This window comes from Drosophila yakuba, chromosome 2L, assembly GCF_016746365.2.
Source record: "Drosophila yakuba strain Tai18E2 chromosome 2L, Prin_Dyak_Tai18E2_2.1, whole genome shotgun sequence".
In the NCBI taxonomy this organism is placed as follows: Eukaryota; Metazoa; Arthropoda; class Insecta; order Diptera; family Drosophilidae; genus Drosophila; species Drosophila yakuba.
This window is the reverse complement of record NC_052527.2, coordinates 5318107-5343984: the sequence shown is the minus strand read 5'-3', so window position 1 is coordinate 5343984 and position 25878 is coordinate 5318107. Positions and strand designations below refer to the sequence as shown.

Below are 25878 nucleotides of genomic sequence, written 5' to 3'. Positions count from 1 at the left end.
AAAGAGAATCGCAGTGAATTTCACGGTAAATTGGCCGAGCACAAAGGCAACCGCGAGGAGTCCTTTTAATCCTTTTTGCTGCACAAACGAAAAGCAGCGAAATTGGCACTCAAAAGGTGAAAAACCGAGGGAAAACATTGCCAGGATGTGAATGGACACAGTGTCCTGCTGCGAGTGGCACGCGCTGCCAGGGGAGGATAAGTACATAGGATAAGGAAGCAGCTGCGCCTGCGCGAAGGATACAACATTTGGATGGAATGGAAAGTGAGCGGGGAAAAGGGTCGAAGACTGCGGTTGGCGGTACAAATTGAAATGCTAAAATCATTTCCATTGCCCGGCATTATAATTACAAAACCAACAAATGCGATTAACTGGACTAGAGTCGCACTGCCAACTGGCAGGGGGTTTGTAGTTTTCTAGTTTTGAGTAGTAAATTCACGCCTCGCTACACAAAAGCGCTGTAAATTATATTGTTAGCCCGCCACTGACCGCCGTCCAGTTTCGTTTCGTTTCGGTGTACGTAAAATTGCCAAATTCCCATAATTGCAGCTCCTGAAACAATGGACAAAATTTACAGGACAAAGCGGAGCGGAAAGGACCCTCGTCGGTCAGAAGGGGGAAGGGGCAGGGGAGGGGTGGTGAATTTTATTAGTTTGCTGTCATATGCTCATCGATGATTGTTTGTTTAGGATGCTGGATGCGAGGAGAGCAGAGAGCTGCGAGCAACAGCGGAGAGATAGAAACAGAAACAGAAACAGGACATGACAGGACATACTCATAAATATGGCAACTAAATTATGAAATGGGTGTGCCACTCCCCTCGCAGCCGCCAAAGGAGTTCGTTTTCCCATTTTCCCACCAAGGCTTATGGGTCACGCTTGCCCAGTTCGGAGTTTTTCAAAAATGCCTAAAAACGACATTTCAAACAAATTAATTTAAAATACAGCTTTGCTTCCTAATTCGTAACTGTATTGTCAGTTAATAAATATTCCTTATTTTAATAGAAGTAACATAACATATTTATTTAAGAAATGGTTGGTAATGCTTGTTTAAACTTCAATTTGGTTGACTAAAGTTACATAATTATATTAACATATATTCAGGCAACATAATCAAAACATAGTCAGTCATTGTCTGCTTAGATAAACACAGGAAAGTTTAAATCGCAAATATATTACAAATAAAAATTTTAATTTTGCTTTTCACTTGATTAAACTAAGTTTTTTGTATAAATTCCTTAATACGTCAAAATTATGTATAATACAATTCAAGTGCTACCAGACCGTAAAATTTATTACGAATCTTAAACATTGATTTCTACATCTTACACACAAGAGCCAAAACATTTTACAAGAGATGTATTTCACCACCAGGTGTCGCCACGTTAGTCACGCAGTTCACAAAATAACTGCATAACGAAAATAGAACTGCCAAGCAGTCCAAAAGTAGTAAAGCAGTGCAAAGTCCAATAAGATGATAGCGTTTCCGGCGATTGCTAAAAGAAATTTTATTTGGATTTATTTATCTTATTACCTTAGCGATTCAATCCCGTCTAGTGCTGAATTTTCAGCAATTCATTAAAACTCTGTGGGAATTTACGTCGTTATCTCGTTTATTTGTTAGTTCTCAAGGGCTTCTCCATTTGTGGGGTTACATAAGTGGATACACAAACAATTCCAAGCAAAATAACTTACAAGATATTGGGGATACATACATGTACATTCTAGAGGGTCCCATAAACAATGTGTCATCATCATTCATCAGCTACGAATAAACAAACTAAGGGCGACTCTGTGACTCTGTGGCAGATCATTTGAGTTATTCAAATAGGTCGGGTGGGGCTGGATTTTGAATCGGGATTCGAATCTGGATCGTCTTAGTCAAGTGCGTGCGTCTAATATTATCTTCTATATATATGATCGTTAGTGAGTACATTTATTTTGTGTTCGATTGTGTGTGGCTTTTGTGATATCCTTCGTTTCGTTACCGATATTTTAGTAAATTTGATTGCATTTCTGTATTGTTTTATTGTTGCCGTTTTCTTCTACGACAATGCTTAACTCTTATGGGTTAAAATTTTATGTTTCAGTTGCGATATTGAAGTGCTGGCTAATGTGTAATTTCTGAACAAAGGATAAACGACTAAAGAAATCTAAATTGTTCGTTATATGTTGGATACTTTCAACATTGCCTTGGATTCTCCATTCAATGGGTTTACTTTCTTTGGCTTTGTTTGATCTTTTAAGGTTGTTTCGGACTTATTTCCCTAGAATATGTTCGGTTTTTTTTTTTAAATTTATATTTAAAACACGCTCCACTGGGAGCTTAAAACGATTTTAAGCTACAGTAAAACATTTTCAATGCGCCAAGCTGCGAAGCTTTCAAGTCTTAACTATTCAATTTAACTACCAAGTAAAGTGTATAATTCCGTATAATTCGAAAACGGCGTTCCTTTTAATTTTGTTAAAAAACAACTAATCAGCAGGATGGTATTCCTTTTTTTTTTTGGTTTTTCTGTGTTGTCTCGTGGCCTAGCAGTCTAGAGATTAGCTTTAGTAAAGAAATATGTATTCTAGTTTATTTCGAGTTGCTGTAAAAGCAATCGGCTAAAGTTCAATATAAAGAGAAAATATTATTGTTACCAGAAGAAAGCTTTGAGTGTGTATGTGTGGATTTAGCAAAGGCGGGGGCAGCCCAATTATATATGTAAGTGTGAGTGAGTATGTGTTTGTGTTTGTGTCGAACCCAGATTAGAATTGCTTTACCTTAACCAACACTGGCACGGGAGAAAGCCCCAAAAAAGAGTTTTTAGGAAGATAAGAAATCCTGTAGAAAATGGAAAGAAGAATCATCATAACTCTTTAATAATTCCAAAAGTACTTGTTCTTGGTGAAAGTCGTTAAAATATACAGATACAAGATTTCTCAGATAAAAATTATCCCGATAACTCTTTTTGAAGTCTTTCTCCGCCTACCATCTCGTACCTAGCCTAGTAGTTCTATAACTTTGTGGTTCCCCGTTCGATTTCATTTATATTTTTGGTTTCTTTATCACATGCTTTGCATTTCGGCTGCTCAAAACGTATCGGTATGTGCGTGTAGATTGTGTAGATTTTGTAATCGGGTTGATTAGAGCTTGTCGAGGTCGGGTTCCTCCGGATCGGTTGGACTCATTGGGGACATTTCCACGCTGTCCAGGAGGGGGGTCTTCTCCTCGCTGCATGTACTGCCCGGTGCATCGTCCATGTCCATCACGAAGATCCTCGAGAGATCAGCTCCACTAAGGGTGCGTCTCGACGGGGACTCGTCCACCGAGCTGGTGGTGCTGCTGCTGCTGTCACTGCTGGTGGTGCTGGTGGTGCAGGTGGTGGTGCTGCTGCCCTTGGTGGTGGTGTTATTCGGGGTGGTGGGATGGATGTTCGGGATGGCGATGGAGGCGATAGTGGCGATGCTCTGGTCGAGGGACTTGGATGGTGTGCGATAGCTGGCAGTTGCCGAGGTGGCCACTAAATTCGATTGGCTGGACTGAGCGGACAGCGAGGTGGTCTTTATATTGGTCGTCTTCAGGTGGCCGCCAATGGAGCAGCTGCTGCTCCACCTGCCACCCTGATAGTGCTTCTGGTGGTGCTCCTTCTGATTGTACTGAATGCCGCATTGCCGTAACCCCTGACCCTGCGATGATACCGTTTGATTATTGTCATCGTTGAAGCTCACATCGTCCTCGCTGTGCGTGTTGTTGATGGCCGTCTGCTTGAGTCGCACCAAATGCCGCTCGGAATACGATTTCCGTGCATCCATCACTCGCAGATAGTCGGAGGACTCGCCCAAGTCCTCGCTCTTGGAGCTGCAGTACCTGGCCGAGTTCCTGGACGCACTGCCATTGCCGCAGAAACTGGTGGTGACACTCAGCATCTGCTGACTGCCACTGAGCGATCTCCGGCTGGCCTGGGAGCTGCTCCTGCTCTCGTACTGATTATCCCGCAGGGAGCACGGCGATATCCTGGGCGATGGATTGTTCTCCATCAGGGAGTCGTTGCTCTTGGCGATTCTGTTCTTCCGATAGAACTTGCTGTCCCGCCAGAGGGTCTGCCTTCCGGTTCGCTGCATCTCGATGCAGTTGCCAGGCTGACCGGGCGACGTTTGGCTGGTGGGCGTGGCCGTGGGCGAGTCCTGACCTTGACCTTTGCTGATGCGAAAGGAGGCGTGCGTGAGCTTCTTGTACTTCTCGCTCTGCATATTCACGCGATTGTCCGAGTGGGTGCGATCTGCCATGGGCAGAAAGGCATTGTCGATCCGACGCTCCTCCTCCAAGGAGCGAAAGGCGAGCCGATTCACGTGCTTCAGGTGCTGTTTGTCGGAGGTTCGCTTCGGAGACATGTCCTCGAAGGAGCTCACCTGGAAGGGACACTAATTAAGCTTTCATTCACACCGCAAGACTATTTGGCAAGGTTAATATAAATGCTATATAAATTAGAAAGTTATTTAAGAATTACTTACCCGATATTTTTGAGAGAACACCTCTATCATCCCCGATCGCTTCGAGGGCGATGTGGTGTAGATGGAGTTCTGATCGTTGACGAGAATCTTGGGCGGATCAAACTGCTGCTGGGGATGCCCTTGGCCATGACCCTGCGACTGACCTTGACCCGCATTGCAGGCGGAGGCCAAGGACGAGCTGCTCGAATTGCTGGTGGCCGTGACCAAGATCTTTGGCGAGAGCGAAACGGGAAACTGTTGGGGACGTATATTTCCGAAGGAGCCGCAATTCGAGCCGGAGGAAGTGGAACCCGTTCCCGACATGGCATCGTCAATGTGCAGGAAGTTGTTGGGTGAACTCTCGCGACAGGGCGACGAAATCGCCGAGTCCTGGGAGACCATGCTCCTGGGAATGGTGGCCAGTTCCAGGCAGGTTTCATTGCCACCTGTGGTGGTGGCTATGATGACATCCTCCACGCCCTCGTCAATGGGCGATGAAATGGACTGAAAGCTGCTCAACCTAATGCTGGACGAGCCAATGGACAGGTCGTTGTCGGTCAGAGAGCCGAAGGCCGAGTCCTGGGAGGGATTACTGCGGCCATACTTGAGACACTTGAGTGAGTACTCCAACCTTCTGCTCTTCGAGTTCTTATAGTTGCACATATCGGCAGTGAGTTGGTGGTTGAAGGAGGCGCCAGCAGCCGATGAAGTGCAGGCTGGCGCCTGAAGCCTCTGCGTTCCCGAGGAGCCACTGGCCTCCTCAAAATCCTCCTCCTCCTGCTCCTCGTAGACCTCGTCCGCGGCTCCCTCCGCCAGCAGGACATCCAGATTGCTCTGACTGCTGGTGCTGCAGCGAATGGTCGGCGGCTGGGGATCCTGACCCGGCTCCTGGCTATTATCATCCGAATAGACGGCCGCAGGGTCGCAATAGTGAATAGGCGACTCCGAGGCATACGAGTGAGCATATGAGTGGGCGGAGTGCCACTGCTGCAGACGGAGCAAATGCTGCCGATGGCAGCTGCCACCGACGACAATCTCCTCCAGGAGACCCTCCTCCGAATCGCTTGATATGTCAAATGAGTCCATTGTTCGGCTGATACTGCGGGTTCGGCAGGGGCCAGGTTAGTAAATTGGGAGTGTGGGCGTGAGAAAGGGCAGAGAATAACAATCAGAATTTTCCGAATTTTTCATTCCGATGCGGCAGTGCTAACGGCACCTGATTCGATTTTCTTTTGTGTGTTCAGATTCAGGATTCGGATTCGGATTCGGGATATGCAGAAAAGCCATGGCATGTCATTGTATGCGATGAATGCATTGATGGAATTGTGAGTATGTCTGCGAAAGTGTGCTGCACTAGAAGCGTCAATACGTGCGTGTTTTTAATCAAGCTCAAGTTGGCTGCTCTGCATTCAAGCTCCCCCAAAAACCCAATTAGTGACCCATAAAATGGCAATAGTTCGTAGGCAGATATGCGTAGTCTGTGGTGTGGATATCTCAAAGTGTGGTGAACTCAAAGGAGCAACTCAGGGAGCTAAGATAAATCGATAGTATTCGAGCTTAGACTTCTGTTAATCAGAATGTAAAGTTACGATTCCAAGCTAAAAACTACAGTTTTTATAATTTAATTATTAGCTTTTTGTGGCTTTTAAACCTTGCCTAATCTCAGCTGCTATGAAAATATTTTGGCTTCACTCTATCCTCTAACCCAGTTAATTGGTTTTCTCTAGAGCATGCAAGAAACAACACAAACATGGAAATAAACATAAACATTTTTGTTACAAGCTGCATAGATGGGACTTATGGAAAAGGGTTAAGCAAATAACTTACAGCGGGGAAAACATTTAAATTGCATTTTGCCAGCCAGCACACGTAAACACGTAAGCAAAGTAAATAAGAGACATTGGATAATGTGGTTTGCACATGTTAAATAAATAAATATATATGTATACATATATTCTGCTGGCCCTTCTCGATGCAGGTTCGATTTGGTGGTGCAAAGTGGTTTGCTTGCTGGGCGGTGCAGCTTCTCTTGGTGGTTGAAGCATACAAAAAAATGTTGCCACTTACCACATTTGGCTACAACAAACACTGTCAATTACTTTTTGCAGCATTTAGCTTCGTTTCCGTCTGGTATAAAAACATTAATTTTCGTACAAAAAATGATGTGTTTGCTTTATCGGTTTGTATATTGATTTTATTTAATTTTATTCAGGTATTCATTTGGGTTTTATTTCACACGATATTCGTTTTGTAAATTTGAAATTGTGAGATATTCTTTGTGAGTTGTTCATTGTTCATTGTTGGTTTTGGGTTTCGGGTTCGGATTTCTTTGGTTTTGGTTTTGGTTCGATTCTGTTTGGTTTGGTTTGGTTTAGTACATACGAAAGACTTCATAGGGCGCAGGCAGAACACTGATGTTGTTGTAGTTGTTGTTGGTTTTTGTTAGTCGAACGGGTTATGTAAATAAACAAATGCAGAAATGCAAGAGTTTGTAAATCAAAAACAAAACACACACATAGGTAATGTAAACAAAAATGAACGTTGAGAGACATTCAAGAGCGGATCGGTATGTGTGTAGTAGATGATGGGTTTGGTGTAGCGGCAACTGTAACGGGAACTGCAACGGTAACGGTTTTCTGGGCGCTTTCGCAACACTAAGTTAGATAGATACACATACACACACACACACAACAAAGTTGAGTAGTAGTAGTAGTAGTAGGCGTTAGGAGAGAAAGAGAGAGTAAAACATTGCATACGGAAAAAATACTTTAGTTGAAAAAATCCTCCACTACATATGTATGTATGTTCTTAGTTATTAAAAAAGTAAAACATGCGTTTGAGTATTTTATTATATTATTATTTTTTTTTTTTAAAGGCAGCAGAGTAAATTTACACAGGGTCAGAGATGCTTAAATATACATGAGGCAGCAAATGAGCACTTTTTCCCTGTATTCATTGTTTTGGTACTTTTTATCTGGCTAGTTCCTTGTTTCCTCGTTTTTATCACTCAATTATATTCCTGTCTTGTATGCATAATTTTAAATTCTGCCTACGGTTTTGGGGTCGGACGCAGAGGCGCAGAGTCCAGGACATTATCATAATTACCTTTAGACACGCACAGGCACACGCACATCGTCAAGCCTGTGGCAACATTTTCCGCTTTATCTCTGCTCACAGCGTTAGTTTTTCTGGCTTTCTCGCCATTTCTTGCTTCTTTTTGTTAAAATTCTTCTCGGATGTGTGTGCTTTTTTCTTTATTAGCCCCAAAAGCGAGTGCACAGTAAATGGATTAGCGGTTCTGTGCGGGGTTATACAAAATTGGCGCCCAACGTGGGACCCACCTTTGCGGTCTATTCAAATTTCGTTCTATTCAGTGAAAATATTTTCTGTTAAGTTATTAATGTTGAAACACACGTAATGAAACACTTCAGTCATATTAGAGATCATTGTGAAATTTCCAGACTGTGTGAAACTCAGCTGCATTTAATAGAGCCTATTTATATTCCTTTCATTTAGTTCGAGAGTTGTGAACAAGTTAAAACAGCTCTTGATCCTAAGGTTTACAAATAATAGGAGTTTCAATTAATAAAGCTACTAAAACTGAATACTTACGGACTTTTAGTAATAATTTATAAAAAATAAACTAGAAAAACTAAAGGCGCTAGTGGAATACATGTAAAAGCCATAGTTAATCGTTGTTTGCCAACTAAAGTATTATTTGTACGATCATAATTGCATTCCCGACTCGAAACCCTAAACCTGCACCGAATTGGTAATTTCTGGATGAGCATACAAGACTTGCCTTTCCTCACAGGCCGAAAAAAAACATGAGTATGTTCCGAATATGAGTCAGTGTGAGTGTGGTGAGGGATATGTGAGATATGCCAGTGGCCGACAGAGTAAAACTTGCACGTTTGCTTCTAGGTGAAAGAGGAGCTACGTGGGGGCAAACACTCACCCAGTTCGTCGATCGTGCGGCGTCGAGGGGGGCGTGCAGGGCGAGTTCGCCTCACTGAGGGAGTGGCCCAGGGAGGCGCATTGGCGCTTCTTCACCGCTTGCAGCAGGTTCAGGGTGGACCTGCTGAGGCTCGGCTTAATTGTCTGCAAATATCATTAGGCTTTAAATAAATTCGAAAAAATATAGAGAATAATTGCGTAGTACTTACACTGAAACAGGGACCGCGAAGCTCGCGCAAATCGATGCTGCGAAACAGATCGCAAAGGACTAAGTCCTCGACGGAGGGGCAGACACCGCTGGGCGGCTCAAAGATTAGACCTAATATTTCCAGAATCTGCAAAGAAGATTACATAGTCTAAGTGTAAAGTACCTCCTCTGAAGGTCTCTTTAATTTGTAACACTAGCATGTTAGCAAACAAACTATACTTTACTTGTTTTCTTGTCTGCAAAACAAAACAAAAAAATAAATAATAACGTAAAATGATAATGGTATTTATCCAACAAAAGCTGCTGTGTTGCCTGATAGGACCTTACTGACCTGGCCAATTTGTGGATAGTGCTGCAGCTCCATCTCGAGCACCCGCATGGACGGCTTGGGTGTGGTCAGCTCCTGGCCCGTGCACATCTCGTAGAGCAGGTGACCGAAGCAGACGATGTCCACGTTCTCGATCTCGGTGACCGAGCGGGACCACATGACGGCGTTAATCCGCGAACTGAGGCCCAGGAGGCCGTTCTCCAGGCCCGATAACCTGATGGGTGGTCACAAAACGGAATAAATGTCACGGAAAATGCATAATTAAATGGCGAACCCCTCGTGCCTTCCTTCTCTTTTCTTTCGGCCTTAATTATGCAACATATTCGATGGCTACCCTGCTATACAGCAGGCTATATTGATGGCCAACACGTGGAAACGTCGCCCGCAAAGTGTCTACTTTTATGGATTTATGTGCGAGCGAGAGGCAGCTGGCAGAGGTATCATCTGCCATCTCGTTCCCCACCGGCCCCCATGTGCCTTTATGACAAAGAGCGTATGTCAGACCTGATATGACAATATTATGGCACTTCACAGTGCTGCACGAGTATATTGCGGATTGGTTGGGGCTTTCGGTTCGAGGGTCCTGCCGGCATTTCCCAGTATTCATTAGGCCAAATGTTGCTGACTAGCCGGAAAGGCTAGTCTTCCAAATTGGCTGACAATAGAGGTTCTGAAGATGCTAGTTGCCGTGCGCTATAGTTTATTGGCTATTGTTGCCAGATGCCTATGCTTATATTATGATAACCTTAATTAGTTGTGAACCAAGTCATTGCACTTCAAAAACTTCAACACCCATAGCTGTGTTACATCTAATACTTTCATAGGCTACCTAAGAAGTATATGTAAAACAATTTGGTTGAGTGTTAAATAAATCCATGTTTTTGTAACTGAGATAAAACAATAAATTAAATCTTTTCTTTTGATATTATTGCAAGAAGTTAGAGATTCTTATATCAATCCCTCTTGAGCAAGTATTTACCTTTCTACATCGTCAATCAGCTTTTCAGCTTACTAAATTCCATTTTACCCATTTTCTTCGCTTTGGTCTTTCAACTTTCCTGTGGCCCCGTCGATAGCTGTACGTATGTATAAGCAATTTATATGAAAATCAGCTCTTCAATGCGCACAGCGATACCCTGGCGACGAAGGCACCGAAATTGGGTCATGCACTTGGCGCTAACTTGAACGCAGAAAATCCGCACTTTAATCGACTTTCACCTATAGGAACTCCAGCTGCACATGCCCTTCTCCCTTTTTAGCCCCTTTACTGGTCTGCAATACAAGCGACTTTTTGTGCCAGTCATTTATTTTTAAAATGGCAAAAAGCTAAAGCTTTATTTCTGTTACACCCATTCGATGTTTGCAAGTGGGTTTGCTTTTGGTGGCGCTTACGCGTTGTCGCACAAATGCTACATGGATAATGGATAGCAGGGGGCAGCAAGGGGTTCCCGAAACAGGGACATGCATTTAAAGTGCCCTGAAATGGGCAACGATTCTGGGGAATTGCTTTTAATTTGCCATTTACGCTGAAATCGATGTCGGTTCTATTTGGATGAACTTTGAATGACTGGAGGCAGGGCACCGATTCGATATCAAATATTGCTGCCATTATTAAATTAGTTAACAGTTGAGTGGGCCCCAAACCAACAAGGTGACAAGGGGGGCAATGGGCGACTCACCTGGCTGCCCCGTTCTGCAGGATGACATTGCCGCTGTGCAGGTGACCGTGAAGCGGAAAACCGCGCTCCTTCAGGAAGAGCAGTGCCTCCAGGATCTGTCGCCCCAGGCGCTGCACCTGGCTCACTGGTAAGCCATTTGGCTTACGCGTATACTTCCTGGTCCACGGCTCGTTCCACTGCGCCTGATGGGGGAAATAGATTTAAGAATTTAACATTAAAAGTGTTACTTCAAAATGCTTACCTTATATATGAGATCTTTGAGACTGCCCCGCGAGTTGAAGGGCGTCACCAGGCAGGCGTAGTTATACGAACTGTTGCGCAAGAAGCCCAAATCCAGAACGGGATATATGTACGGATGATGCAGCGAGCCCAGGAGCTCCATGAGTATTTCCCTGGCGCTTTCGTTGGGCGGGAGATCCTCGAAGGCCACACAGTCGGGGGGCAGAGGTAGCAGCGTCTGCAGGCGATCCGTGCGTACCTAAAAATAAATATATACAATATAAAAAAAAAGTAAATGAAAATGTGTATTTAAATTATATGTTACCGAGGCATCTGTGACCAGAAACCAGTTCTTGCCGTGCCTCGAACCGATCTCATCCAGGTGGGCAATCACTTCGTAGCGCCCATTGGCACCCTGAATCCATTCCTGAGTGGCATTCAGTGCCTTCTCCCGCTGAGCCCGCTCCCGCGGACTTCGCTCCACGATCCCATTGCCACTGTCCAAGGCGGAGTACTGGTACTTGATGTTGGGCCTGAAAAATGTCAACCGAACGTTAGCCGTCAGTCTGTTTGAATTGCAGGCATACAAAATGATTTAAGAGCATACTTAGTTGAAGATTTGCTAACTAAGGAAACTTGTTTGTATAGTACAGCTAAAACTAAATGATTTAGACATGGCTTTTTCGAAGATGTCTCAACATTCATCGCATCACACTTAGTTTGGGTAGCTATTTACACGATAAAGAGGATAACATACATTTTCCCACAAGTTCCCACAGCAGTTCCTAGTAGCTTCACACTGACTAATTCATTCAGATTTTGTATTTATATCTCACAAGATATGTCTGAGGTACTTCAATCACAACCAGCACTTTGCATTCCAATGGGTAGATGTATTTTTTAAGGATTAGTGTGACTCGTAATTATTTACGGGGCTTTATGTGCTTTCTAATTCATTAACAATGATGACATCGAGGACAGTCGCGAATTTTTACATTTCGTATGTTCCAAATAATTCTAACAATAAAATATTAAGCCCCCATCATGGACGTTTCATTCCACAGACCACACATCCTTATCCCCAATCTACATATCTCTCAGAAAACAAAACAAAAATTGCCATGTATAGGTCACACGGATAATCGTTGCTGAAATGTTGCCCAAAAAAAGGGAGAGAGACAAAATAATTTGGACAAAACAACATTTTTCTGGCAAGTTGTGAAAGGTGCCGCAGGACGAAGGAATTTGCAACTCAATGAGGACGGAAAACAAAAGGAAGGGCCAGAGGAAGAGGAAGTAACTGCCTGCACAATGGCGCAGCGGAAACGGAAGCATGAGTTTATCATTTCATTTCAGTTGCCTTTTTTTTTTGGGAGCAATTTATTTGTTGTTTATTTGTTGCAAGTGAAAGGTTGTACAAAGAGAAAAGTGCAGAAAAGAAACTCAAAATGAAAACGGTATCAAACGAAATGAAAAAAGAGAAGAAAAGCCAAACAAACTGCACTCACTTGGAGGCTTAAACGAGAAAGAGATGTTGAGAAGACAGAATAACAAAGGCGGAAAATGTAGAAAAAAAGTTGGTAGTAGAGGTTGAGAGCCGGGCTCATAAACAAACACTTACGGGCCACTCAATCAAAACAGAGCGAAGGTTAAGCACATCCTCGGGTTAAGTTTAGCATGTGTTTGAAAATTTAATAAGGCGCAAAACGAAGAACAGTAGAAAGTAGAAAGTAGAGAGTAGAGGGACAAAAAGAGAGTGAAAGTGTGTTCGTGTGTGGCATAAAATGTTGGCCAAGAGGCGTATTTCTCTTCCTCTCACCCCATTTCACTTTCATTGCGTCACAAGAACTTGCAGAAGCGGAATAAAACACAAAGACACAGGAAAAAACTTCATACTTCTAAAAACCACCTTGTACTTTTCTTAGCACACATTTTTGACAAGCAATTTGTTTTAAATGTATTATCCATTGTAATACCAACTATTAAATTCTAGGAGTTTCTTTTTTCGTCATTTTTAGAATAATATCATGTTTTTTTCCTCTGTGTACAACTGTGTGCTAGCCAGACCAATGTAACCAAAAGCTGGCAAAACTCTTTGCCCATTGCCTGTCTCTTTAGGCGCACGGCTTGCGCTTTTGGCCAACGGTGCGTATGTGAAATATTTCTCATTTCCCTGCTGTTCAAAAGACCTTGACTCCGATTGCAGCTGCAACGGGCTTTAGCATCCAACTGTGTGTGTTTGCTGCAGAGTGTTTCTCCTGTTTGTTTGTTGACTTAAGCTAATTTTTGTTGCAAAACGGTTAGGTGACTTTCCCTCGTTTTCACTCTTGGCGATATTGCAGCTTAAATATTTGCCAAACACTCGACACACTTGTTGTTTGTCAACTCTGCAGAGTGAGAGGGAATTAGAATCCTACAAAAAAGCTGGGGGGAAAACGCTTTAGGTTTGAACTCTTCTATGTGGGAAATAAATTTATTTATCTGACTATCTAAAATTAAAAAGCTCGAGTTCATTGCGGGGTAAACTTCAAGCTTCAAAGCCTCGTAGGTGATTTCGCATTTTAACAACTTTAAGGAGTTTATAGAAGGATTTAAAAATAAATATTCAAATCGATCGTCCAATTGTCAAATGTTAAGTAAAAATAAAATGATAATTTAGTCCATTTAAAATTGCATACGGGTGAAATGGCATAGCAACCTTTTTCGATTTATCAAAGCAAATTATCCCAACAGTTCCAGGGTCAAATCCCTCTGGGAAATGCTTAGATACATAACATCATGGATAGATACTTCACAGCCAAACCAACTCGATTGGCGGGGAACTGAAGTTGAAATATTCGGATGCCGCGCGTAATTAACGTGCTCGTGTGTGAAATTTTTTATTGCATACTTTGCGGCACTAACACATGCATATTCACCTGCTCGTTAGGGGCACACAAACACACACATACAGATACACCCACTCACATCGACAGACACTTACACACACGAACAGATGCTCACGCTCGCTTGCACATTCATCATACGGCTCAGCACGTAGAATTGCGGGGAGGTTTTGCCAGAGGGGGGAAGTGGGAAGTGGGAGGGGCAGGAGTCCTCACAGATACTCACACACACACACACACAGAGTCGAATCAATTTTTCGCCCTTTTTCGAGCGAACTTTTGCCAAGTTGATAATTTAATTTGCAATTTTTGTACGGTGTGCCTGGGCATCTAATTTGAGGAATTTTCACCTTGGCAAACTTTCACCTGCCGCTGGAACAAAAGAAAAATACGGGATAGGGGTTAGGGGATGGGGGTGGTTTGCAAATGCATTCTATCATCGCACTTAATGCTTTGACTTTGGCAATGCCTTTGGCTTTTCATTTCGAATGAAAAACTTTTCAAATAAAGTTGGGCAAAATATTCAGCAAGCGAGAAAGAGAGTCTGTTTAATGTTAAGCGAAATATGTAGGGGTATATACACATTTTGATTTTAAAAAATCATTGCCCACAAAAGCTTTCAAGTTAATTACTTTTTTGTGGCTGCCTTTGAAACCTCTTGAAAACATTAGAAACATTAGCTGGTTTTTCCTTCGCATTATTTGGCGTTATCTCTATGTATATACTTGTGCGTTTGTGGTACATCAAAATAAGTTCGAATAAAATGAATTGTTTGGTGATTTTTTCTACGTGTGGCAAACATTAAAAGCATTTCAGGTTTATTTCTATTTCGCTTTTCACATGCAAAGTGCTGTAGAGCTGGAACGAAAACTCAAGTAAAAGAAAACAAACTGGGCAAGCAAAAGAAAAAAACTTGGCATCGAAATCTGTACACTAGTGACGCTGATTGAGAATTTCAAGTGTGGTTGGGTGCAAGCTAAATACAAAATATAGTAGAGAGATTAATTGTAGTACAGTTTAGAGTAGAGTAGTAAATGCAACCTTGTTGTCAGTACTGAATCTATGGTATCTCTACTTCCGGTTTCCGCTGGCATCGACTTGCTAAAGAAGAGCCTAGCTAGATTGTCTAACCTCGCGCTAACCAGCGGCGATTTCTCCGAGTGCTCGGATAGATCTGAGTTATCTTGCTCCGAGCTCGCCGACCGATTGCTGCAAATAGAAGGGTACACAGTGGTGGTTGCGGTGGGTGTTTTTTTGGTTGGTTTGGTGGGAAAAAAACCGCAAAAAAAAGGAAAAATATACAAAAGAAAATACTGCAATAAGTGTGTGTGTTCTCTTTTCATCTTGGTCCGTCAAAGAAGCTCCGCTCAACGAAACCAAAACGTGTGTTAAACTAAATCATAAGTTGAGGTACCTGTGCACTGTGCTCGCTTTAGCTTGAGTGTGTGAGTGGGTCTCTCACGCACACACACACACACACCCGCACACACATTGCAAAAGTCCTATATACACACACGCATATATATATCTGTATATCTCGCCGATCGGTTGGGTACTCACCTACTATAGATCTGCCGGCGATTGGCAGCTGTCAGGGCCGAGACATCGAACTCGATCGCCGAGTTGGAGCGTTTCAGGCCGTTCGCCTTGTGCAGCTTCTTCATAATGTTCCTCACTTTCCTATTGCGTTCGAAATCGGTTATCGGTTGCATTTGGTATTGGGAGACAAGCAACAACATTGACATTTCGGAATTTCAAACTTGTTTCTAACTAGGCGGTTGAAAAGGATTCACTTCGCTTTCAGAGCTAACATTGAGCTTGAAAAGTTTGACATTTTTTGTTTAATTATTAAACTAACTATTGAATTTCATAAAAGCTGATGGATCTTTAACATTCAATTTTGTTTATGGACCAATGTATTTAACACAAAACTAAATGCCTGAGTTTTTAGAAATTCTGCTTGCTCCTTAACATTCAATTTTGCATATGAATCAATGCATTTAACAAAAGACTAAATGCCTGAGTCTGCACAATGCCAATTCTCGAAGCTTTTCAAACACCTATCGCCACCCATCCAGTTTGGAGACCTCCTCCTTCCTACGGACATAGGAGCACTCACTTTTCGGGCACTGGTGGTCGGACGAAGGGATCGTGTCCTGTGACGGCACTGTTCCGATTGTCGATCCGCTGCTGCTGGGCGGCCTTGTTGAACTTGAACATGGTGAAGGACTTCTTGGCGCTGGCCACCTCACACACACGAACGATGATCTTGCGGCTGCTCTTGAAGACCGTGTTCAGGGTCTTGTAGACGAGTATGGAGACGGACTTGGGTGTCTGGTGCGGATTGTGGTGCGGATTGTGGCTGGGCTGTTGGGTTAGAGGTGTGGGCAGAGATTGCTGCTGCTTCAGTTGATGCACTGGAGCATGCGGCGCGGTCGACGCCGATGATTGTGATCGGGTGATGACTTTGCTTTCCCTCTGGAGATTATTCCGATGGCACTGATCCCGCTGATCCCGGTGGCAGCTGATGATGAGCTCCGGCTCCGGATGCGTCGATGCCGGCTCGTTGACCTCGCTGCAAGTGTCCTGTGGTGTTTGCAAGTGTTTTTTTTTTTTTGATTTTTGTTTGTTGTTTGTTGTTGTGGGGGAGTTTCGAACAAAAGTTGAGTGGCCACGGCAGAAATGGAAAGAAATATGCGGTAGAACGATTTAAAAATTGATTAATCGCGAATCGAGAACGTAGCACAGCAACGAAATGAAAACGAGAACGGACAGAAGCGCTTCGTGGAAAGTGGAAAGTAAAATGGGGAAATCAAAAGCTATGAAAGCCATTTCTATTACCCCGGCATTTGCACTTGCTCAACAATCGTTCAAAGAGTGTGAAATAACTTGGGTTTAATTATTGCTGTAAAAGACAATCACAAAAGCATTTTGATAACGAACTTTGCCAAGTCCTTTTGTTTTGTTTTGTTTCGTTTTTTTCTTTCTTTTTCAATGTGTGTTTGTGAAACGGAGGGTAAAGGATGATTAAATGAAGGATAAAACATGCTTTAGGGCATAGGCCAGTTTACCAATTCAACTAAACTAATTTACAGCCAATTTGTATAAAAGCGTTATCTAATTTTACGAAATTTGCATAAAAATATTGCGTGAAACTCGAAAAAAAAAAACAAATGATCTAACAAAATTTCAGCGTGTCTTGAGTGTGGATATTTTAGCAGCCAATTGAAGTTGTAAAAATCAAAATTAGTTTGCTTGTGTGTAACATTGTGGTTTTTTCAGCTTTGCTCTGGTGATTTAATTTGCTCTCAATTTGCTGGCTAATTTGCATCGCTCGATAATTTGACTTGCTGTTGCAACGAAAGCAAATTTACCTACCGACTGCGATCTCTTAGGCAAACTTCGCTACAGTCCAAAAATGCAAGACACCTAAATTCAGGGTTCGATGTTTACAGAATTTTAGTTTTCAATTCGATTCAAACGTTTTGCAGGGGTGAATGTTGGGAAATCCGTGGGGAAAGCGGCATTTAATGAATTGCGATGAGAGCGAAAACCACTTGACACCGATCGATTTTAATTTTCAGCTTTATATTTTCATCATTTAATTGATTTTCCCCGCTTAATTTCACAATCGTTTATTTTTTCGGTTGCGTTTGATTGGGGTTTGTCAAAATTAATTGAATTTCACCGGACTCTGAGAGTAAACAAATCGAAAAAATATTTGCAGCAAATGTAATATTACAAAGTAGAATGTATTTATTTCGATTTATTTGTTTAAAATGATTTGATCTGTTTTATGTTTGGACAAGATAAGCCTCTAAATTAAAATAAAATTTTATATTTCCTCTGGAATTTCCAAAATAATGAAGAACCCATTCATATTCCATTCCAGAGAAGGTATCTGTATAAATGGATACAATTATTTTAGTCTTTCAAATTCCAAAATGCTTCAAGTGGACAAAAAATGTTCACAAAAATTGTTGCAAAAGTCGAGAATTATTTGACAAAGTTCTAGTTTTCAAGTATTGCAATAGCCGGTGTGTTTGTGAAGTGGGGCTTTGTTTTTAGCAGAGCAGCAATTAAAACATCTGAACCGATTTCCATTTCAGATGCCGCCGCACATCACTCACTACTCACAACTGTGTCTGCTGCTGTGGCTGTTTTGTTAATTAAAAAGTACACGCCCCTGCGGCATGCGAAACTTTTGAAGTTATTTCACCGAAAGCGAATGCGTTGCAGTTCAACGAATGTCCTTCACACGAGGAAAAGTAAACCACAGCGGCAATAAAAACAACCACTTCTACGCCGGCAACGGCGGCGAAACAATAGAAAGGACTTTAATAGACGCTTAAATAAATCATACGCCCCGTGCGTCGCGCCTTTTTCCCCTCAACAGTCGCTTTACATGTGTGTGTGTGTGACATTGAGCTTTGTATGGAACTGAAGCAGCCTTAGTTTTTGCACGTGTTACCAGCACTTTGCCACCCCGCGACGGCCTACTTGTCTAATTGTCTAATTCTAATTTTAAATTGTGCTTAAAGTTGCTGTTGCGGGCTGGCTTAATCGTATTTGCTTGTGCCCAGTGCCCCAGTGAAAAAACCCCCTCAGCCCATTTATCTATATAGAAACCGCACACAAATGCTCAAAGTTCGTTTCTGCCGCTTACTCTCAAGACATTTTATTGATTTTCCTTTTGGGAGCGGTGTAAGTGGTTCGGTTTATTTTCTTTTGGCTTTCAGGTGTGCACTAGACAATCCCCACTACACCCCTCCTCTTTCCACCTGTCTGGGTGTCAAATTCGTATTCATATTCACAATCACAATCACGATATGTGAGTTCTGTTCTGGCTTATCCTTCACTTTGATTATTGCATTATCCTGTCCGTCACTGGCTTGTTGGCTTGTTCATTGCAAATTAAATTGTCAATTTCGGTAAATGGCAGTAGGAAACGCAATGGAGCAAGGAGAGAGCTCTACACAAATGGAAACAGATGTCATTAATCAATATGGGGTTTACTTCTGCGCTTCAGACATTCATTCTCCGCACTTTAATTGAATCGCCTATGGAAAGAGCTCAATAGCAAGATATTACTCACGCTTCGGGTTAAAAATAGCTGATAAACGTGCCCTTAGGCAATTACTAATTATTTGGGTGGGCATTATGTGGGATTGCAAACAAAATGATTGCGGAACTTTAGAAGGTAAAGTTTTTTTTGCGCAATTCAATTTAAATTCATAAGAAATTGCAGTTTCTTGTTTATACATATAAGCCCAACCAACTATTTGGGTAATACAACTTTTGAATTACTTAACGTTTACTTAATGAATTATAATTTTTTATAAGAAACATCTCGACCACCTTTTGATTAACTTTCTAAGCAAATGCTGAGATAATAATGGCTGCTTGATTAATCTAGCTAAAAACCACCATCACTTGCTATACAGAACGACTCCATTATTTTCCTTCATTTAATCTGCCCCGGAAAATGTCGGGGACCGAAATAGAATTGCACATTAAAAATGATGATGATGATGAGGATGAAGATGATGGGCGGAGTGGCACCTGCTTTCGACGATTTGGGGCTTTCTCCACCCTAGACCAGCATCTTCCACGACCTCTTCGCCTTCATTATGGTTGCACTCATTGTTGATTGGGTCAGACGAATTTGAATAAATTTTTAAATAGTTTTCGGGGAACGTCACAAAGTTGGCAAAGAGTTGACGGCCGCGCGCCGTTTAATGGATTAGAATTTTTGGGGGAGCACCAAAATGAAAGCACCAAAGTTCGAACAAGTTTTACAAAGTAGTTCACTCGCTGACGCGCCGAAAAAGACGATTTCGACGAACTTGGTTGAATATTTAAGCCATGAAAACGTGGCCAACACGGTGCTCGGGTCGTCCGTTAATGAAGGTGCGATTCCGAGTATCGTTTCGCCTGGGGCGAAAACTATGAATTTTCTTTATTCCAGTCGAACTGAGGTGTGTTCTTTGTATGCACGTACATATGTATGTATGTGTGTATGTGGGTGAGTGGGTGGCTTAGAGTGTTTGCGTGTCCATATCGCTTCACGTTTGTGGTCGTATTTGCGGTTGACTCGTCGGTGGGACTAGCCCTCTCACTCGCTCCCCTGCGACTGCCGACCGACTGTCTGTCTGTCTCGCTTGCGACTGTGCGTTTTCCCCTTCTAACTGGATTATAAAAATTGATTTTTAATTTTTATGACAATTTTCCAACTGACTCATGGCGACTCTGGGCCGTCGCTTGGCATTCGCAAAGCACGAAAGAACGAAAGAACGCGCCTCGTCTGTTCATTCCATTCCACATCAGCTCTCTCCTTTGGCCAACGGCGCCACCGAATCCCCTCCAGCGAATTCCATTTGAACTTGGCATGCCAGTTTGTTTTTCTTGACAATGGGCTAACAATGTATGGATAATTTACCGTGGGGCCAGCGATAAGAACGGCATTACTGGCCCCAGAAGGGCAAGGTCAAAGCAAGTAACTAGAGGGGTTTTACTTTTTACATTAGCTAGGAACTGGGAAAGTTTTAGCTTAGTTTATGCATAAGTATGAAATAAGCTTAAACTCCTAATAAGCAAATTCTAGCATATACCAGCGGTTTCTTTGCTGATTTGCATTTGAATAGCCAGTTTTGTTTTCAAAGTGCACCTTACATCTTGCTCAAATTTGTATTGAAATATTTCCTCAGCACGTAAACCTTTTATTATCCTTGCTTCATCGCTGACTCCCACTGTGCCATGTCTGCCATTAAAATTGTGGGAGGTGTGTGCTTGCGGCAAATAGTCGTGATGTTGCCCACTTCGTGACACATTAATCATGACCCGCTCAACGACTGTTTACCTTCGCTCTGACCAGCACCCATCCATCCATCCAGCCACCCACTTTGTGCCCACTCCATTTTGCACAGCTCCCAGGACATTCGGTTGTATGCAAATATTACAGTTTGTTTGTTTGCTGCTGGTTTGCCTTTGATCGCTCCATATGGAAATTGGAAAACTTTTTACGCGCCGGCCTCGCGTGAAGCCAACATGAAAATGGAGGAGAGCTAAATGAAAATGGAAGCCGTTCGGCGGCGCGGTCAGTTGTCCTTAAAGTGCGTTCTAGCTGCGTGTCCTTAAGTGAAATTTATAATCCCCCGTCTGACATTTACCAAGCAAAGGTAGCCAGGAATATTACGTAGCAACACTAGCGGCTCAAAAAATGTTACTACAGTTAGCAGACCAACTAGAAACGATTTAAAAAAATTCCAATAAATATTTATCTTTCTTAAGTTATCTATTGCGGCTTGATTTATTGAAGTTCTACTGTATATTTATGGCATATATTTTTCACTGTCTGTCCGGACGAAGTGGCGCCAACCATCGTAATGGATCCTGGCATAGGAACGGGATGAGTAGGCCAAGTGGTCACCGCCCTCTAAAATGCCGAAAGTCAACTGCGTCATTGTTGGGTAGAAGAGACCAGCCCCAGCTGAATTTCCACCATTTTCCGAGGGGTGAGATAAAGGGCCCAGGGGCCCGGGGCCTGGCCAGGCCCATTTCCAGTGACCTTGCATCATTAACTTAATTGCTCAAACAGTCGTCGGTCCGTCCAATTGCCGGCCTGAATTATTCAGTTGTTCTGCTCGGCCAACTGGCAATTTTGCGTCTTTACTAATGTCACCACAAGCTCATAGAGCTCATAGAGGACGCGCTGTCTCTCTCTATTTGGGGCGTTCTGCACTGGAAAAGCCATCGGACAGAGCAGTTTTTCCATGGGGGCTGGTGAAAATGCCCACGTGCATTCGGTGTGGTCGTTGGCCCGTTCACGTTGTCCCGCCTCTTTCAAGGGGCGTCACGTGTAGCCGGGCTTAGTCCCCACCCCAATTTGACATTTTTAACGAAAACAAAATGCAGAGATACGTAGGGAAACGTAGAGAAAAACCAGGCCCAAACAATTTTCGCGAGACTAATTGGATTGAAGAGTTTTCGTGCTGCGCTTTTGTCAGCGCATATTGCAACAGAAATATTCATATTTATTTATATTTAAAAATTCACTGGGGAATATCAGGAAAGCGTAGAGTATAGTTGAACACATACCTGCATCGTCTTATCCAGTATGAAATTACGACAATTCCACCTAATATCAAACCACCTAAGGCACACCAAAAGAGGGTCTGGAAAGAGTTAAAGCGAAATGTAATTGTTAGCTTATATTTACAAAAAGTATTTTATATATCTATAAACATTTCTGTATAACTGATAATCAATCATTTTTATTGTTAGAAATCCGGAAAGCTTTTCCTGATCCATTTTTGCAGCACTTATTATTGCTGAACCCAAAAGTAATCAATTATTTCTTATCAGCTGACCTTTTCGCCGTCGCCTCTCATCGATGTCCAAAAGATAGGAAAATTATTTTCAACACCTACCAAACGTTTTTTATGTAAAGTTCGGTGAACAACTTGACATCTTTTTTAAAAGATCATTAACTTTTAACAACAGCTTTTTTATGGCAGACAAGGGTCAGAGTTGGTAATCAAATTGAATATAACTGTTTTAATGCTTTTTTAGGGAAGTTACTAATCATCTCTTTAACTTTGAGGACAGACGAACATGCAAGACCCAAATTTGGCTTCAGATTTGGAGGCGGATCATCAATTTTGCAGCCAGATATGTCAATTGCAGTTGGCATTTGGGGTCAGAGACGAGGCCAAAGAATGTCAATCCAGAAACGAGTCGATAGAAATCAGATTGTGTGTGCAGGAATCTGTCGATTCACTGGGGCACGGGGACACGGATGATTTATTGATAAAATGCCTGGATAGATCGTGAAATATGCATAACCAAAAGGAGGGGAAGGAAGAACTTTCTTTATTGCATGCTGACTTAAATGAATTGCTTTGGTGTTTAGATTTGCTTTCTGGATTTTCTACATTAATTCGATTTAAGTGATAAATGATCATGAGTTTAAATCAAATGTGACATATTTCCATAACACAAGACCTTTCAATAGTGCTTGCGTAAATCGTAGATGGAAAGTCACATTTTCCGCCAATTCGGCATTTTCCAAGCAATTTTCGAGCAATAAAATTCAATTGCCAGGACACACACTCGAAGGCATCCTTTGTGCCCGGCTCTTGGGCTCATCCTGTCACTGTGGAACTTCCTGCCAGCCTGGCATCCTGCCAAAACTGAAACAATGCCACATCAGCCACCATTTCCACCATTTCATTTAGCATTTGTGGCCACTTGTCTCCGCCTAACTATTTTTTGGCAACGACTTTGGCTTTTTGGCCTGCCATTTTTATGCCTCAATAATTGCAACAGCAAAGAGTTGGCACGTTGTGAAAATTATCATAAATTATAAGAAAATACTCGAAAGTTTAAGGTCCACTCCAATGGGATACTTACAATCCAGTAGTGCGTTTCAGTATGTCTGCTTGGATTCAATTGCATCGCACGTTCCTTTCATCTAAGAGCACGTCGCAGTTGCTTAGCTGCAATGGAAAATCCAGAGATTGGATTAAAATAAGTTTCATCGAAGTAATATGAGCTGGACCTGCAAGGCGGAAATTTTATTTCTACTCTCGTATTGCAAAGTTTTCTTCTTGCTGCATGTTTCAAAATAAATGGCAAGCTTAATAAAAATATCAGTTGCCTGATGCTATTTGAATTTAAAAAGGAGATAATATTTTAATATTATTTGATTAATCGCAAAACAAGAAAATCCCATTTAAATCACTTGAGTGTGTTTGGTTTCCCTGCCATTTCCATCACCTTGCTGTCTAAATATCGTCCATTTGCCCGAAATCCAGGTTCTGTAATTACACATTTATTGATTTGTCTTTGGCCCGAATATAATTGCCAAAATAGCAAACACTGCCGCCCACTGAGTGAACTCAGCTGAGCCAACAGCAAACGCGATTAGCCCTGCTCATCGAATTTTAAGAGCACTTTGTCCAGATTGGAGTGGTGGAAGGGGCGAATCGAGGGGACGAATGTCCTGGAAAAGTTTCGACTTGGGGTCCGATTGGTGGAGCTCATTGCGTTTGATTTACGAGGACTTGTTCAATGGAGCGTACTCAATATTTTAGTAGCTGCCGCCTACGCAATTATCATCTTCAAGGGGCCGAATGTCTTTGCTTTGTTGAATGCGACGCCTTACTTTTGGCATTTTCGCAGGACGGGATGGAGGTGGAAAATGGCAAACTGTTGATTTCCCTGCTTTTCCCATTGCAACTGTCAGTCATGTTCTGCTTCGGCACGCGTCTGAACTTTGAACTTTTCGGGAAAAACAAATGCTGTATATATGCCGATTGTTTCACATTTGATTCTACTTCTTGAAGTCATGCCACAATACATGTCCTTCAAATTGAATGTTCCGAATCGAAATAAAATCAAACGCACAATCACGTAATTTAGTTGAGTTATACAGCCAATGATATCTAAGCTTTCGATTTAATATTGATCTTCTATCTTATAAATTCCGAGCTCAGAAACACCCCTTATTTCAGTACCTAAACCTCCGTTTGAATTTGACCTGATTTACCGATTCTCAATACACTTTCTGTACAACGAAATATGCAAATATCTCCAGCTGACTCTTCAAGTGTAATCAATGCTTTTTTACTATTTCAAGGCGCTGCTGGCGTTAAATTTGCATAGTGCCACTTGCGTGCATTGCATAAATAGATTTTTTACTCTCCAAAAACCAAAAATGGCTAAATTATACAGAAATAGGTAAAGAATTGCAGTAAGTTCGTGAGCAAAGTAAGGAAAAACATTGATTTCGAGTGTAATGCGTGTAAATGTTTCTCAATATTTGTAGAGTTTGAAATCCATTGCTAGAATTTAAGCTATTTTATAGATAAATAGGTAAGTAAATACTACAAAAAATGTATATTGGTTTGTTGAAGCCGACCTAATTTTTGTATTATTTTTTTGCAAGAGAACCGAATTAGCAATTACGCATTCAACATCCGCAAATGAGGCAATCTGAATTGATGACAAGCGATCGAGGACTGCAGGCCAACACTCGCATTTTATTCCCCAGGCTCTGATGTCGTTTTTATGCCGCACATGAATTCTGTCAACGTCCCATCAACAAACAGTCATATACGAGAGTACATACGACTACACCCCCTGAAATCCAAATGTGTTGGCATATGTTATGAAATTAACGAGTTTACTTTGTGCGGGCGGCATTATAAACAGGCAAACAAAAATGGCCTAATAAAATTGTCAATAATGCGACAACCACACGCGGTGCGGAAATCAAATGAGGGTTAGCAAAGTGCGGAGAGTGTGAAGAGAAATGCTGACGACGAGGACATTACTCATACGCAACGTGTGCACCCTTCGACCGGAAATCAACTGCAGCAGCTGACCAAAAATCAGTGTCACTTTCAGCGGGTTCATTTATCATCGCTTTGCCTTGGCGGCAGCCAAGGATTGAGGGTCAGAGGAGAAGGTCCTGGGAACTGGATCCTGGGGCAGCTGTCATGTTGAGCCAGTCAACGTGATTTGTCTCGACGCCAGTCAAATCAAGTTTTTCCTAGGAGTCCTGCCCTTTCGTTGGTCTCACACTGAGCAAAACGTGTGCAGCATTTAGGAAAAAAATGTATTCCACTTTTTCTGCTTTCTATAAATTGTTTTTGCTTTTAATATTATAACTCGCTCTTTTCTAAATTAGTAATTTGTATACGCTCTTCACTCTTTTTTATTGCGATTTTAATCTCTGTGCATGAAAACCGCACCCATTCTTGGGGAAAATGTGGTGCCAAGTGAAAACTTTCAAGGCCCCACGCACACATTTCCTGGTTGTTGCGTGTAAACTCATAATTTGGCGGCACGGCGAAATTTTTGCTTAGAATTCGTTGTCGCTCAATTTGATGCGTGCGAATGGGCGGTAAGCGTGGGGCGTGGCACTCCAGGCTATTATGATTATCGCTTGCGAAAACATTAATTAGAAGGTCATTGGCGAACAGCAAGAGCTGTTCGGTAATAATATTAATTAAGCCATTACGCTTCACTTCCATTTGGGTTCGTTGAGTGTCAATGGAATGGCATTACCCAAACTTAATTGCAGCTAAATGTAATGCCACACTGGGGAGGGCAACTACGGAAG

General features: G+C 42.2%; 1 protein-coding gene across 10 annotated transcripts in view; it reads right to left on the bottom strand.

Annotated features, from left to right (window-relative positions):
• Nucleotides 1-1594: 1594 nt before the first annotated feature.
• LOC6526927 (slowpoke-binding protein) overlaps nucleotides 1595-25878 on the bottom strand; it is a 34558-nt gene continuing 10274 nt past the window's right edge. The window contains exons 1-13 of one of the 10 annotated variants that reach the window (XM_015198029.2): nucleotides 23163-23234; nucleotides 21849-21925; nucleotides 15871-16337; nucleotides 15312-15431; nucleotides 14793-14960; nucleotides 11192-11399; nucleotides 10889-11125; nucleotides 10648-10829; nucleotides 8972-9182; nucleotides 8642-8767; nucleotides 8434-8576; nucleotides 4497-5574; nucleotides 1595-4406 (exon numbers count right to left, since the gene is read on the bottom strand). In XM_015198029.2, the coding sequence (XP_015053515.1) occupies nucleotides 3129-4406; nucleotides 4497-5574; nucleotides 8434-8576; nucleotides 8642-8767; nucleotides 8972-9182; nucleotides 10648-10829; nucleotides 10889-11125; nucleotides 11192-11399; nucleotides 14793-14960; nucleotides 15312-15431; nucleotides 15871-16337; nucleotides 21849-21854 (4224 nt within the window). In that variant the 5' untranslated portion in view covers nucleotides 21855-21925; nucleotides 23163-23234 and the 3' untranslated portion in view covers nucleotides 1595-3128. Of the gene's footprint in view, nucleotides 4407-4496; nucleotides 5575-6542; nucleotides 6887-8433; nucleotides 8577-8641; nucleotides 8768-8971; nucleotides 9183-10647; nucleotides 10830-10888; nucleotides 11126-11191; nucleotides 11400-12487; nucleotides 12816-14792; nucleotides 14961-15311; nucleotides 15432-15870; nucleotides 16338-21848; nucleotides 21926-23162; nucleotides 23249-25878 lie in introns of those variants that run through there. The other 9 variants (XM_015198024.2, XM_015198023.2, XM_015198032.2 and 6 more) reach the window with 9 other exon arrangements.